Below are 16,481 nucleotides of genomic sequence, written 5' to 3'. Positions count from 1 at the left end.
TTGAATTTGAGTTTTTGCAAAATCAGTTTAAAAAATCAAATAGATAGATTAACATTTGAAGGTGTGCCTTCTCAAGATTCCCTTAGGAAAAACATTCACACAAGAGATTTAATGAAATCTTCTGACCAATCTTTACTTCATTATTAACTGTAAAGAAGTAGACATGAATTTTAGGATAACAGATTTTTTTAAAAAAGCTAACAAAGTGGGTTTGGGAAATAGCTCAATTTGTAGAGTACACAAGTTACCATGTACAAGGACCCAGGTTTGAGTCTCTGGTTACCACACACGGAAGCATCATATAAAGGAGAAATTTCACAAGCACTGAAGTGATGCTGTGTTTACCTCACCTCTGTCTTTCCATATCTATATCTGGAAAGAAGGGGCAAAAAAGATTCTACTGGGATCAGTGGAATTATATTCAGCTAAGCCCTGGTAGGGAAAAAATACTAGCAAAGAACTCAATGATCATACACTGCAGGGAACACAGAATTAATACAGAAAAATCATTAGAAAAGCAAAAATCTAAGGAGTCAAACAAGATTATGCTATTTACCCCCATCTTGTACATGACAATCTGAAAGATTTGCTAACGATTTGCTAAAGATTTTTTCATTTTGGATTATTCACGAGCAGTGAATAATCCAAAATGAAAAAAAAACACACTTAAAGCATCAAAGTGAATAAAATATTTTAGTTGTTAGCTTTTGTTTTTAATAACTAGTTGTTTTGCCATCAGGGATCCACTAGGGCTTCATGCCTACACAATTCCACCACTCCTAATAATTTTCTTTTTTCTTTTTCCATATAAAGGGTGAATGACAAAGAAGAGATATACAGAAGGAGAGATGCCACAGCACTTGTGAAGTTTTTCCCTTAGATGGTGCTTCCATGTGGTGGTGGTGGTGGGGATTTTCACACATGGTACAGTGCATACTCCCAGGGCAGATGACCCCACCATGTGTCCTGGAGCCCCACCTCCCAGGATCCCTGCCCCACTAGGGAAAGAAAGAGACAGCTGAGAGTAGGGATCAACCTGTTCATTGTGGAAGCAATTACAGAAGCCAGACCTTCTATCTTCTGCACCCCATAATGAACCTGGGCCCATGTTACCCAAGGGTGAAAGAATAGGAAAGCTATCAGGGGAGGGAATAGGATATGGAGTTCCAGTGTCAGGAATTGCACGGAATTGTGCCCCTCTTAGCCTATGGTCTTGTCAGTGTTTCTATTTTATAAATAAAAACTTTAAAAAATGCAAATGGCAGAGAATATTCAAATTCGATAGACATACTTTCCAGTTTCCAAACATAATAAAAAGCTAAAGTAATCAAGCCATAGAGAGATTCATATAGGACAGGATAAAGAGATCAATGAAATAGAATTAAGAGTCTATAAGATATTCTTCCATCTATGATTTATTAATTATTATTATTTTTAACCAGAGCACTGTTCAGCTCTGGAGGTGCTGGTGGTGTGGGGACTGAATTTAGGGCTTTGAAACCCCAGACCCCAAATTTCTTTGCGTAACCATTATGCTATCTCCCTGCCTCAACTGATTTTTGATAATGGTCTCAAGACCATTCAGTGGGGGAAAGAATAGTCTCTTCAACAAACTGTGAAGAGACTATGTGTTTTGTGCTGGGACAAAGATACGTCCATACCTAAACCATTAAAACCCCTCTCTTAATAAAGATATTTTTAAAAGAAATGAAACTACAGAATAAAATCAGAAGAAAATGTAACTTTATGACTTTAGAGCAGAATTTTAGACATGATACCAAAAGCACAAGGAATTAAAGGAAATATAGCTTAGATTTCATGAAAATTCAAAACCTTAAAGCTTCAAAGGACACTATGAAGAAAGTAAAAAGACAATTCAAGGGGTCAGACAGTGGTATATCCAGTTAAGTGCACACATTACAGTGCACAAAGACCCAGGCTCAAGCCCCTGATCCCCACCTGCTGGAGAAAGCTTCATAGTTGGTGATGCAGTGCTGCAGTTATCTTTCTCTCCCCCTATCCCGCACTCCCCTGTCACTTTCTCTCTGCCTCTATCCAATAATAAAAAAGACAACTCAAGGTGAGATTATTTACAATGGTATGAAATTGGAGATTATTATGCTAAGTGAAATAAGAAAAAAAAGGTAACTACCAGGTCGTTTCACTCACATATGTAATATAAATCACTAAAACAACAAACTTGCTAACAAATATCAACGTCTCTTGAGACTGAAACATGGTGCTTATCAAAGGGAGGAGGAAGGAGGAAACTAGGAGGAAGGACATAGGCATTTTTGTGGTGACTGAAGTCAATTGTACACATATGTGTGTGTATGTGTATACATGTATAAGTGAGAGGACATACTCCTACAATCTTAAAAATATATAAGCCATTCATCAATAAACATTTTAATATGCAAGCCTAGAATGGGAGAAAATATTTGCAAAATTCATATCTAGTGAGGGCCTAGTACTAATGATAAACACCTATAATTCAAATTTCCCTTCATCTGCCTAATATTTGCTCTTGTCTTTCTTTTTTAAAATATTATTTATTTATTCCCTTTTGTTGCCCTTGTTGTTTTATTGTTGTAGTTATTATTGTTGTTGTTATTGATGTCGTCGTTTTTGGATAGGGCAGAGAGAAATGGAGAGAAGAGGGAAGACAGAGAAGGGGAAAGAAAGACACCTGCAGACCTGCTTCACCGCCTGTGAAGCGACTCCCCAGCAGGTGGGGAGTCGGGGGCTCGAATCGGGATCCTTATGCTGGTCCTTGCGCTTTGTGCCATGTAAGCTTAACCTGCTGCTATACTGCCTGACCCCCTGTCTTTTTTCTTATGACCACGATAGTGGGGCTGAAAGTATACCTCATTCTGCCTTTAATTCAATTTTTCTAATAACTAATTTTATAAAGCATATTTCCATATGCTTATTTAGCATCCATGTAATGTTTTGAAAATGTCTATTAAACTCCTTTGACTGTTTTAAAGTTGAGCTATTTATTTTTGAGCTTTTGTTTTTTAGATGTTGAACACATATATAGTGCAATAAGAATATAAACTTATGTAACTCCTTCAGAAAACAGACTTGTAATTCTCAAAAGATTCAACAGATTTCTTGTGTAATACATGATTTCTCTCCTGTATATCTACTGAAGAGAAAACACAAATGATCACAGAAGCGTTATATGTATCTAGTGCAAATTGAAAAATTAAACCATATGTACAAATACTGATGAATGGATAAGTAAAATATATATTTATACAATGTTATATTACTTGGAATACTTTATTCTACCCTACCACCCCGAGTATGTTTGCTCTTTATTACAGATGTGAATTTTTTTTTTTTGCCTCCATGGTTATTGCTGGGGCTCAGTGCTTGCAATAGGAATCCACTGTTCCTAGAGGCTATTTTTTCCCTTTTGTTGCCCTTGTTTTTTATCATAGCTACTGCTGTATTATTATTGTTGTCATTGCTGTCATTGTTGTTGGATAGGACAGAGAGAAATGGAGAGAGGAGGGGGAGAGAAGGACAGACGTCTGCAGACCTACTTTATCGCTTGTGAAGCGACTTCCCTGCAGGTGGGGAGCTGGGGGCTCGAACCAGGATCCTTACGCCCATCCTTGTGCTTCATGCCATGCGTGCTTAACCCGCTGCGCTACCGCCCGGCCCCCAGATGTGAATTTCTTAATGAAATAGACTTAATGAATAGACTGACCCTATATTTTTTTCACCTACCCAGTTCTGTGTAGTTTACTTACTGCCATTCTATTTTTGTTGTTGTTGTTGTTATTTAGTTCTTCTGTGATTTTCTTGTTTCTTTTCCCATTTGCCTCTGCCTGCCATTTTCTGTGGATGGTCTCTTGTTTTTGTCTGCTGTTATTTTCTGCTCCATATTTTGTTTTGTGGTTACCATTAAGTTGTACTCAACTTACTATATGCAAAACAAACTTTGAAAAATCATTTTATTGTAGAAATATTGATTCACATGTTTTTTGCCACAGAGGAGCAGATTCATCTCTATAAAATGGTGAAACAGACTTTTAAAAGATGGTCTTATCTAACTGTCATTTGATTGAAAGCTTTCTATCCATTCTGTCCTTTCATACTTTCTTATTGTCTTGTATAAATGTTGCTTATGTTTCTGGTTTTATTTCATTGTCACCTTGCTCAGGGTTTGTGTTTCCTTTATTTTTGTGGAGCTTCTTACAAAAATCATTATAAGGCAGGTTTGGTAGTGATAAACTCCATTAGCATTTGAGTGCCTATTAAAGTCTTTATCTCCTTCTCATATTAGAATAATTTTGCAAGGGAAAGTATTCCTAGCTGGCATTTCTTAACTTTAAGCACTTTGAATACATCATTCCTTTCTCTTCCAGCCTTTAGTATGTCTGCTGTATGTATAATCTAATATTGCTGCCTTATATGTCACTTTCTTCTTTTTTCTAGTAGTCTCAGTATTTTTCTTTGTCATTGGCCTTTAATAATCTTTTAGTGATTTGTCTTGGTGTAGGTAACTTCTGATTAATGAATTTGAGTATTCTCTCCATTTCTTGAATTTACATGTTCTAATAATTTATTTTTTTCTTTTTTTGCCACCAGGGTTATTGAAAGGGCTTCCTCTGTGCCTGTGTGTCTCCACTGCTCCAGGCAGCTATATTATTCCCCTTGAGACATATAAGAAACAGAGAAAAGGTGACATAATAGTCCTGCTCCACTACTTGTGTTATCCCCCTTAACCCCCACAGGTGCTGCCATGCTGTGGCCTGAGATTCAAACCTGGATCATTGAACATGTGTGCCCTACTGGGTTAGCCATATGTTAGCTACCTTATTTCTTTAAAAATGGTTTCTGTTTCTCTCCCCTCCCCCCCCGAATCCTATTACCTGTTTACTTTTCTGGTGGAATCTGATATTCTTCCTAGTTGTTTTATTTCCTAAACCTTATTTCTATATCTTCTTGCTTTGAAGGTTGTGGTCATTTTATCTTTTAATCCTAATATTTTCTCCTGCCTAAGTCTATTTCCCAAGCTTTCCAACTGAGCCTAAATCCCATTCAGAGCACTATTCTGTTTATTGAAGAACTCAAGAGTTTTGGTATGTTTTCATTAACCTGATTCTGTATATTGAGAATTTTAAATTTGTTTAAGAAAGAAAACCCTGAAGACTCCACCAAAAAAAACCACTGGTAGAAACAATAAATAAATTCAGTAAAGTGACAGTATACAAAATCAGTATGTATAAATATGTGACATTTCTATATACAAACAATGAATTAAAGGAAAGAAAAATCAAGGGAGCAATTCCATTTACAATTGCACCAAGAAAAGATAAAAGTATTTTGGAGTAAATATGATGACAGAGATGAAAGACTTTTAGACATAAACATACAGAAAGCTGAGCAAATACCCAAGTTCCTGAATCCAAAGTGATCTACACTAAGACACAGCATAGTAAAACTATCCAAAAGCAAGGACAAGGAAAAAATATTGTAGGCTGTTAGGAAAAGGAAGAAACTGACAGGTTTTGATCAGTTTCTCATCACAAACCCTAGAAGCAATGAGGGAACAGAATGATATATTCAAGATATTCAAAGATAAGATTTTTCATGTTATGAATACTTTATCCTGTCAGATTATCCTTCAAATATGAAGGAGAACTAAAGATTGTCTTTATCAACCAGAAGCTAAAGGAATTCACAATCACCAATCTTGCTTTGAAAGAATTGCTGAAAGGAGTCCCACTAGAAAAGAAGAGGCAAAGAAATTCAAATTCTAAGTGAAGTGAATAGTGGTAGAATAGAATTGGAAACACAAACAACAACAACAAAAAGTAAAACAAAATGGACAGAGCAATATACAGTCTAATGTTGGTGAATTAAGACCAATGTAAAAGTGACTGTCATAGATATTATCAGTTAGACACAACACATGGTAATCACAAAACAAAATATAGAACAGACCCATAGGAAGCATAAATACAGTAGATGATGTAATCATAGGAAACCATCCATATAAAATGATGGATAGAAGTAAACAGGCAAAAACAACAAGGGCAACACAAGGGAAATAAATAAAAAATAATAAAAAACCAGTAAACAGGCAAAAAAAAAAAAGAAGAAGAAGAAGAAGAAGAAAAAAAAACTTTTGTTTTGATCTCAAGAAAGTAGGGCCCAGAATCAGAAGAGAAGCTGATATGTAATATGTTTAAGGTATGGTCACTGTTGGCCTTATCTGATATGATTTTAAAAAGTGGTTTCCTATATGCTATATGTTGCTTTAAATATAGATTTAAATAAATAAGCAAAAGGTTTTAAATAGCTATGTAGAGTATGATGAAAATATTTTAAGAGCAGCAAAAATATTAGTATTAATGTAAAATTAATATAATATTAATACAATAGCTATTAATATAATATTGTGACAGTAAATATTTCATTATAATTCTAAAGCAAACACATTTAAAATACTAATTGCTAAAAAAGGAGGACTGGCAAAATAGCTTGCTTATTACACTACTTTGCTTATGTGCATGATTCAGGTTCAAGCACACCCTCCACTACATTAAAGGAGGTTTCAGTGTTGTGGCCTATTAGCAACCTTTCTTTTCCTTCCTCCTTTCCATCCTTCCTTCCTTCCTTCCTTCCTTCCTTCCTTCCAGAAAGTAAGACAGGGACTGGTAAGATAGCTCACCAAGAAGGGACCCTGATTGCCATGTCCTTGGTTCAGATTCATACCTCTAGCACAATATATGAGAATACTATATAGCATTGGGGATGAGCTTCTGTGAAATGGTATTTCTCCCTCTTTATCTATGTATATCTCCCTGAAAAAGTTGACCAAGAGTGGTGAGATTGCACATAAGGTGCCAAATATATATGTACATCTATATATCTATACCCATATCTATACCATCTATGTGTCTATATATGTATAAAAAGAAAAAATATGAAATGATTTTAAGTTCATTATTATTAGTACTATTATAAGTATCAATATCAGTACTATTATTTTGCTGTTGCTGAGTATTTGCCACTCTTGGCTGACTTTTTCAGATACAGAGACAGAAAAAGAAAGAAATACAGTATAAAAGTTTCTCCAGTGCAGTGGTGGCTGGAATTGAACCTGGGCTGTACAAAGCAGAACAAGCACCTTAAGTAAACTACCCTCCTGGTCCTAGTTCATTATAATTTCAGTACTCTTACAGAAATTTAAAAATCAAAATCAGTACCACCCTATCTGTAATACAAGAAAACAAAGTGGAAAAGAGACATTAACTGGCATTCTAAAAAGAATAAACTATCTTTAGCTATTCATAAATAGCATGAGGCTACATTATTAGACTAAATGTGCTGTAAAGAAATGTGACAGCAGATAAAGTGAGGACTACAAAAAGTAGATAAAAGCAAGAGACCAGAACACTTTAATGATGGGCCTTTTGGTCACTACCAGGTCACCCATCATCTGGTGCCCTAGTCAGGAAATACTGGGATTCCCACATAGAAATGATGGGCCTAGACCACTAACAGATCCCTCTCTATACTATCACTGGGCATCTCCCTTAGGAACAGTTATCATAAACCCTCTTATGGGCCTCTATAGGACCTTGCCCTCAATCCAGAACAACAATGGTAGAAACTGCTCCACTCTCTGAAGGGAGGTTGGGTCAACATACTCTGTCACTCATGGAAGACTGGTCCTGAAATGAGTGCAGCCTAGAATGTTCCTAGCTATGACCATGGAATGCGAGTTCAGACTGGTGGGAATGCAGAAGTTGCAAAGGCTAAATATGGATAGACATGGGTCCTAGGTCAGATCAATGGAGTTTATAGTTAGCGGTACTTAGATACTTTTCCCATATTTGAGAGCTACTCTGCCCTGATCCAGCTTTCTGGTCCTATTACCAACTTTGACACCACCTTCGTAGTCTACCTGCATCTTAGTTATTGGGCTCATAAAAACATTGTAAAGTCATGGTCATGACTTCCTAGCTTCTTCCAACATGAAGACCCCAAATCTCATCTGGTATACTTCTTCCTTTAGGTTTCTTACTAAACAATTTGTTCAGCTTTATGTCTTAATGATTTTCAGCCACTAAGTTGTAGATGCTACTGTGATGTCAACCTGACTTTAAAGGGTAGACAACTTCACCAATGACTCCCGGAACTCCACTTTCCCAGGGCCCTAACCCACTAGGGAAAGATAAGGTCAGGCTGAGTGAATGGATCGACCGGTCAATGCCCATGTCCTGTGAGAAAGCAATTATAGAAGCCAAACCTCCCACCTTCTGCACCCCATAAAGATCTTTGGTTCATATTCCCAGAGGGGTAAAGAATAGGGAAGCTTCCAATAGAGGGGATGGGATGTGAAATTCTGGAGGTGAGAATTGTACTCCTCTTATCCCACAATCTTCTCAATCATTATTAAATCACTAATAAAAAAAGAAATATGACATTTAGGGGGCCAGGCTGAGGTACACCCGGTTAAGTGCACATAAGTACTAAGCACAATGACCCACACAAGGATTCAAGCCCCTGACCTGAAAGGGGGAAGCTTCATAAGCAGTGAAACAGGTCTGTAGGTGCCTATCTTTCTCTCTCCTTTTCTATCTCCCTCTGCCCTCTCAATTTCTCTCTGTCCTGTCCAATAAAATGAAAAAAATTTGGCCACTGAGAGCCAAGTGCTGGCACAGAGCCCTAGCAATAACCCTGAAGGCAAAATAAAACAATATTAATTGTATATATAATACTAATGATATATATATATGACATTTAGAGTTGAAAAATAGCTTGCCTAGTAGAGAATGGACCTTGCTGTATGTGAGGCACTGGGTTTAAACCTTGGCACTACATGGGAGTATCATGGATGGTAAAGTTGTCTACTGTGATGTCTTTTCTCTCTATCTCCCCCTCAACTCTCTCCTTTTCTCAAAAAAAAATTGCACTGGGGAGGCTGCTCAGCGATATTGCCAATGCATGAGAGCTTGACTTTATTTGCCAGTACTACAAGTTAGGGGGAAAAAAGGTAAAATTAGTAAGCTAGGTGATGAGAATAACGTATTATACCCTTCCTGGACTTTAGTTCCAAATACATGTTCTGACCAAAAACAAACAAACAAACAAAAAACAGAAAAAAATCCTTCTACAATGTCAAAAAGGAAACCTACCAAATGGGAGAAAATATTTGACCATCACAGGTCTGACAGCGAGTTAATATAAAGAATATAGAAATAAATCATACACCTTGGGGCTGGGCATTGGCACACTTGGCTGAGTATACATGTTACCATGCAAAAGGACCCTGGCTCAAACACCTGGCTCCCACCTCCAGAGGGAAGTTTCATCAGTAGTGAAGTTAATGCTGCAGGTGTCTCTCCTCCACCCCCAATTTCTCTGTGCTATGAAATAAAATAAAACAAAGAAGAAAAAATGGCTGTCAGGAGAGGTGGATTTGTAGTGCAGGTACTGAGCCTCAGCAATAACCCTTGTGGCAATAAAAAAAAAGAAAGAAAACATACACCTCAGCAACGATAAAAATGAGTGAACAAATCAATTAAGAAGTGGGCAAACGTTAAAAGATATGAAGAGACAGTTCTATAAGGAAGACATACAGATGATTCACAGATACATAAAACAAAAAATCCAACTTAACTTGGTATTAGAGATAATGCAATTTAAAAACACAGTGGATACCACTTCACATCAGTGAAACTGCCTATATCAAAGAGATTGTGGCAAATGTTGTTTAGTACATTGAAGTAAAGGAACTTTGGCACACTTCTGGTGGCAGTGTAAATTCACAGGTCCTGTGGAAAATGGTATAAGAGTCCTTAAAAATGGAAATACTTCATGATCCTGTAATTCCACTCATATATATATGTATATATCCTATCCTCATGAAAATACTAATTCAAAAGGATTTATCACTCCTATATTTATAGGTGTACTATTCATAATAGCCAATGTACAAAGTTCACCCAAAGTACATCAACAAAGTACTGAACAAAGAAATAATGGCATAGTGGGTTAAGCTCAGGTAGTGCAAAGTGCAAGGACCAGTGTAAGGATCCCAGTTTGAGCCTCCGGCTCCGTACCTGAAGGGGGTTCACTTCACAAGTGGTGAAGCAGGTCTGCAGGTGCCTGTGTTTCGCTCTCCTTCTCTATCTACCCTCCTTTAATTTGTCTCTGTCCTATCCAAAAAATTGAAACAATGGCCACAAGAGTAGTGGATTCATGGTGCAGGCACCAAGCCCCAGTGATAACCCTGTTTGCGAAAGAAAGAAAGAAAGAGAGAGAGAGAGAGAGAGAGAGAGAGGGAGAAAGAAAGAAAGAAAGAAAGGAAGGAAGGAAGGAAGGAAGGAAGGAAGGAAGGAAGGAAGGAAGGAAGGAAAGGAAGGAAGGGAGGGATATATACTCACTGAAATACCACTTGGCCATCATAAAATATAACACTGCCATTTGGGACAAAGTGCATGGAAATCAAAATACAGTTTTTATTATTCTCATAAATAATAGAGATCTCTTAAATCAGATAAAATAAGATTAACTTTTTTAGCAACTAACTGTAAATATTATGCCAGCATTTCCCATGGACTACAAACATTCCAAAACCACTTTATTTGGGGTACTAAAATTGGACTTCCAGTGTTCTGTTTAAGTGACAATGCAAAACACACTTGATCTGTTTTCCATGATCTATCATCTAACCTTATTATTGTTACATAAAAGAACATTTGAAACCAAAAAATTAGAAAGAATGTTAAAATAAGGGATATTTCTTTTTTTTTTTCCCTCCAGGGTTATTGCTGGGCTCAGTGACTGCACCACGAATCCACCGTTCCTGGAGACCATTTTTCCCCCCTTTTTGTTGCCCTTGTTGTTGTAGCCTCGTTGTGGTTATTATTATTGCTATTGTTTATGTTGTTCATTGTTGGATAGGACAGAGAGAAATGGAGAGAGGAGGGGAAGGCAGGGAGAGGGAGAGAAAGATAGACACCTGCAGACCTGCTTCACTGCCTGTGAAGCGACTCCCCTGCAGGTGGGGAGCCGGGGGCTCGAATCGGAATCCTTACGCCAGTCCCTGCGCTTTGTGCCAGCCACATGCGCTTAACCCACTGGGCCACCACCCGACCCCCGGTATATTTCTTTATTCACAACTTTAAAAGCAAACTATATCATTCATTTTCTAATTTTGCTTATCCTTGATAACAGTTTTTAAACCACTTTTATGATTAATTTACCTGTAGCAGCTGTGCTATTGTCCACATGTGTCAGAGACTGAGGACGACTGCGAAGTTTACTTTTGAAAGACCTTGGTCTACGTGGTGATGCAGGTGGCAGAGGAATCTCTGATGATAAGGTTTTATTATCTTTAAGTGCCCGAAGGCGTTCGTAGAGCTCCTGTAGCTCCTTATTCTGCTGGGTTTGAAGATTTACCACTTCCTGAATGTGTCTGAATGAAAATCATACAGAAAATATTTTAGTGACATTGGGACCATAAAGATGACCCAATAAACTATACTACTACAAGTAAAGTTTAACAAGGTAAACAGTAATTTCACAATCTTTTAGTCATAAATACTTTGCACTTTTTGAGACAGAGACGGACAAAGAGAGAAAGAGGGAAAAACAACACAACGCTAAACCTTCCTCCAAGTAGGAGCCAGACTGAAACTTGTTTTGTGTACAAGGCAAAGCAGGTACACTATCCAAGTAAGTTATTTGCCATTCCTAATTTTACAACCTTAAAATGTGAAATTCCTTTTCAGTATAGCATTGAACTAATTAGATCCAAAGAGCAAGCTGAATGAGTAAATAAAAACAAATTTCTAAAAACTTCAATATAGTGAAAGACACTAAAATTTAAAGTTATGTAGTATTAATAATGCACTTTTATTTATTATATTTTTGCAAGTATAAACTGGAAGAATAATTCATATGAAAAATATATAGCTCCCAAAAATTAACAAGAAAAAAAGAAGCACCATATGAAAAAATGGGAAAGATTATTAAAAGACAAGAAGAGGAAATTCACATAGCAAATGCATAAAAATAATTTGTACAACTTTATTATTAAGAGAAAACAACTATTTTTTAACTCATTGAATAGACTCAAAACTAAAAGGATCAATAATATTGCAAAATTTGAAAACAGACATTTTCACTTTTTTTGGTTTTCTGTGTAAAATGCTATAACTACACTGTATTGTCATCAATTTTTTAAATATTTATTTATTTTTCCTTTTGTTGCCCTTGTTGTTTATTATTGTTGTAGTTATTATTGCTGCTGCTGTTGTCATCACTGTTGGATTGGACAGACAGAAATGGAGAGAGGAGGGGAAGACAGAGAAGGGGAGAGAAAGATAAGAATAAGACACCTGCAGACATGTTTCACTGCTTGTGAAGCGACTCCCCTGCAGGTGGGGAGCCGGGAGCTCGAACTGGGATTCTTATGCCGATCCTTGCGCTTCGCGCCATGTGCGCTTAACCCGCTGTGCTACCGCCCGACTCCCTATTGTCATCAATTTTAGCTGTGTCTAAAGCAGAATCAATTTACTTATTTATTTTAGATTTTTATTGGGGGATTAATGGTTTACAATCAACAGTAAATACAGTTGTTGGTACATGTGCAGAATTTCTCAGTTTTCTGCAAAGCACTCTAACCCCCACCTGTTAGCCCATAAACCCCACTTTTAGGCATCTATTCAACAAAAATACTAACACACATATGTAAAAATATAAAGATATGCAGTTCAACATTGCTTACATATGTAAAATGTGGGCTAAAACTGAAATACCCAGTAAGAAGGGAGCAAATAAGGAGCCTAGTGGTAGCGCAGTGAGTTAAGCGCATGTGGCACAAAGCGCAAGGACTGGACCGGCATAAGGATCCCGGTTCAAGCCCCTGGCTCCCCACCTGATGGGGAGTCGCTTCACAGGCAGTGAAGCAGGTGTCTATCTTTTTCTCCCCCTCTCTGTCTTCCCCTCCTCTCTCCATTTCTCACTGTTCTAACAACATCAACAACAATAACTACAAAAACAATGAAAAATAACAAGGGCAACAAAAGGGAAAATAAACAAATACAAAAAATTAAAAAAGGGAGCAAATAAAAAATTTAAAAGGAAAGCATAAGTAAAGTTTAAATGGCTACATATATCCCAATGTATATAAATTTATGTGAACATAAATTATAGTTAACACAACTCAAAATAGTCAAAAAACATGTATATGCTTTTATAAAAAGCAAAAGACATATATGCATAAAATATGACAAGTAAGATATATACCAAATGGTTCAGTGATGGCCTCTGAAAAATAGGGTAAGGGCATAAGAGACAGAATATAATTATTTATTTTTTACTGTTGTATTATTTTAATTTATAATAATATATTTTATCTTTGTTCTAGTTGCTAGCACTCAGTTCCTAAAATAAACTCTCATAATTTCTTGAGCAATAAAGAGCAATGGAATAATGTTATAATTTTGGTCCACCCTCAAATAGCTCTAAAGTAATAAAGGTGAAAGGGGTGTCTTGTTATTCATAACAAACTCCTTTAAATCACACCAGAGTTGTTAAAGAAGTGATAAGGATAGGGATAAGTTGCTAGAGCAGCCAATCACCTGGTTAGGAGGTGGCAACTTGCAGTATCTTTCTTCCCACATTTGGAGATGGTTGAAGGGCTAGAGACTGAAGTAATCAACTATCACTAGTGATTTAATCCAACAGGCCTGTCAAAATGAAGCCTCCATAAAAATTCCAGAACTACAGTGTTCAGGGTTTAGACAGTGGAGTGCTTGATGCTTATTAAACACATGGTGGTGCTGAAGAGTAGTAGTACTGAGAAGGCACAGCTCAGAAGCTCTATGGTTCTTCTCCTCCCTTTACTTTGCTACTTGGTCACTCCTCTGTTAAATCCTTTTATAATAAGCCAGCAATCTAGTAGGTAAACTGCTTTCCTGAGTTCTGCAAGCTGCTCTAGCAAATTATTCAAACCTATACTTGGTTGGCACCTGAAGAAAATTTTGTGGACTTGAGTACTATCACTCTGAGACATTTGGTGCTATGCATTTTTTCAAATATACAAAACTTTCAATTACTAAAACACCACAGGTATTAAACTATTAATCAAATACTTAGTCTGACAAGACCTAGAGAGTCAGATTTGCAACAAAAGAGAAAAAGTCCTTACTTTTCTCGTAATCTGTGAAGCTCTACCTTCAAGTCCTCATCCTCTATTTCTGACTCATCATCACTACTCATTGGAGAAGATGGGGAATAGAAGAGTGAACTTTGTGTTTGGGCACAGCCTTGCTCTTTACCAGGTGGTAAACACTGATCATTCTCTTGATGAGTCTTTGCCACTGACTTCCCTCTGACAGAGAAAGTGGCTGAAAATTTACTGTCAGAGCCATGCTGTTTTCCAATATTAAGTTTCTCTTTCTCTTTAAGGAACAGCTCAGATCCAGATTGCATATTTCTTGTGGCTGATTTTTCTTCCGGTTCCTTCTCTGGGGTGATTGATGATGCACTGGTACCACACACTGTGCTGAAAGGTAGGGAGTCACCTTTCTTGGGAATTCTTTTATCTTCATTAAAGGTTTTATGCAGAGCTTGTATCATCTGAGAAGAAAATAAAATCTGTGGACTATGTGCGGCTGGTTCCATTTCTACCAACTGAGATTTTGCAGTTTCAGTAAAACCTAGAACTTCTTCACTAGAATGGCTTGCCATTTCATTGAATTCTGGCACATGCTCTATTCCAATAGATGTCGCTTTCATTGACTGTTGCTGAGGAACTGTAATCACCTGAGATACAAAAAGACAAAGGTGGTTACTAACAAATAAGTAAATACACAAATAAATAAAGTTACTGGGATGGGAAAATAGCATAATGGTTATGCAAAGAGACTCTCCTGCTTGAGGTTCACCAGTCCCAGAATCAATCCCTCGTACCACCATAAGCCAGAGCTGAGCAGTGCTCCAATAAAAAGTTTTTTAAAAAAAACTAACAAAAAAGGTTATACAGTAGACAAGAGGATGTCTACTGTGGTGTACATGTATTAATAATAACAAAAGTTAGAAGTCACATCTGTACTATGCACATTCAAAGTTTTTTTTTGCCTCCAAGATTATAGCTGGGGTTTGGTTCCTGCACTATGAATCCACTGGTCCTGAAGGCTATTTTTTCCCTTTCGTTGCTCCTGGTGATTATCATTGTTGTTCTTCTTCTTATTGTTGTTATTGGATAGGACAGAGAGAAATTTAAAGAGGCGGGGAAGACAGAGGAGGAGAGAAAGATAGACACCCGCAGACCTACTTTACTGCCTGTGAAGTGATCCCCCTGCAAGTGGGGAGCTGGGGGCTTGAACCAGGATATTTACACTAGTCCCTGTGCTTCCTGCCATGTGCGCTTAACCTGCTGCACTACTGCTTGGACCCCTATTCAAAGTCTTTAAATTGGGTCTTCTGGGTGAAGACAATCACTTCATATTACTAAAAAAAAAAATTCCATATTTGAAAAAAAATCCACAATCAAAGTTACCAGAATCTAAAGGATGTGAAATTAGATTTTTAAGAAATATAATACAACTGCCCACCAAAATGATTACCCTCAAGGGGCAATGTGCTAGGTCACCAAGTAGATCATGTTTCTTTCCATGTATGACAGCCAGAGTTTGCACTCCAGTACCACATGCGAGTATCACAGATGGTAGAGCAGTGCTATAATATTAGTGTTCTCTTTCTTCATATCTCTCTCTCTCTCTCTCTCTCTCTCTCTCTATGTCTCTCTCCCCCTTAATGTCTTCCCCTCTGTGTTTCTTTCAAAAGAATAAGAAAATAGAAAAATTGGGCAGGAGGCTGTTGAGCAGTCATCACTCATGCACCAGGCCTGAAGTATATTCTCTGAGTAACAGTAACAAAATAAAAATAGATTTCTATGCTATTCGAGCTACTAAAATGTTCATTTGCTTAGACTCACATTTACTGGGATGCTTCAAAAGGTGAAGATATAGTATAATGATCTACACTGGAAACAAGTGTCATCTATAGACCATAATCTTCAATGCTGTTACCTTTAATAATGCCATTGTACATAAGGATTCAACCAAAGACACAAACCTGGAACCGACCCTGCTGAAAAGATCCACTCATTGATTTGCATCCAGATAAAGCCCTATTATCAGTTGTGGACTGTCCTGTCAGAGGAATGGGATCAGGAGCAACTGCCAACCTTATATCTTCTGTTTCCACCACAAGTTTGCCAAATTGTAAGCAGAAAAGAGAACATTGTTAAGACTAAATTTGTTTACATTACCAAATATGAAGAGAAGTAGAAAAACTTAACTCCTACTAAATAATTAAAAAAGTATTTCTGTAATAAGCAACATTGCAGAAGTCCCTAATTCTATATCAGCATGGCAAGATTTATTCTGAGACATAGTATGTATATGAAATGAATAACTATAAAATAAAATTAG

At 37.1% G+C, this 16,481-nt stretch overlaps 1 protein-coding gene across 2 annotated transcripts in view; it reads right to left on the bottom strand.

The window, feature by feature from the left end:
- WNK3 (WNK lysine deficient protein kinase 3) overlaps window positions 1-16,481 on the bottom strand; it is a 171,804-nt gene that overhangs the window by 42,232 nt on the left and 113,091 nt on the right. For both annotated transcript variants that reach the window (XM_060183423.1, XM_060183424.1), the window contains 3 exons: window positions 16,123-16,244; window positions 14,192-14,808; window positions 11,241-11,452 (listed from right to left, as the gene is read on the bottom strand). In XM_060183423.1, coding sequence (XP_060039406.1) covers window positions 11,241-11,452; window positions 14,192-14,808; window positions 16,123-16,244 — 951 coding nt within the window. The remainder of the gene's footprint in view (window positions 1-11,240; window positions 11,453-14,191; window positions 14,809-16,122; window positions 16,245-16,481) is intronic.

This window comes from Erinaceus europaeus, chromosome X (assembly GCF_950295315.1).
Source record: "Erinaceus europaeus chromosome X, mEriEur2.1, whole genome shotgun sequence".
NCBI classification, from domain to species: Eukaryota; Metazoa; Chordata; class Mammalia; order Eulipotyphla; family Erinaceidae; genus Erinaceus; species Erinaceus europaeus.
The sequence above is the reverse complement of the archived record's forward strand: the minus strand, read 5'-3'. Positions and strand labels throughout refer to the sequence as shown.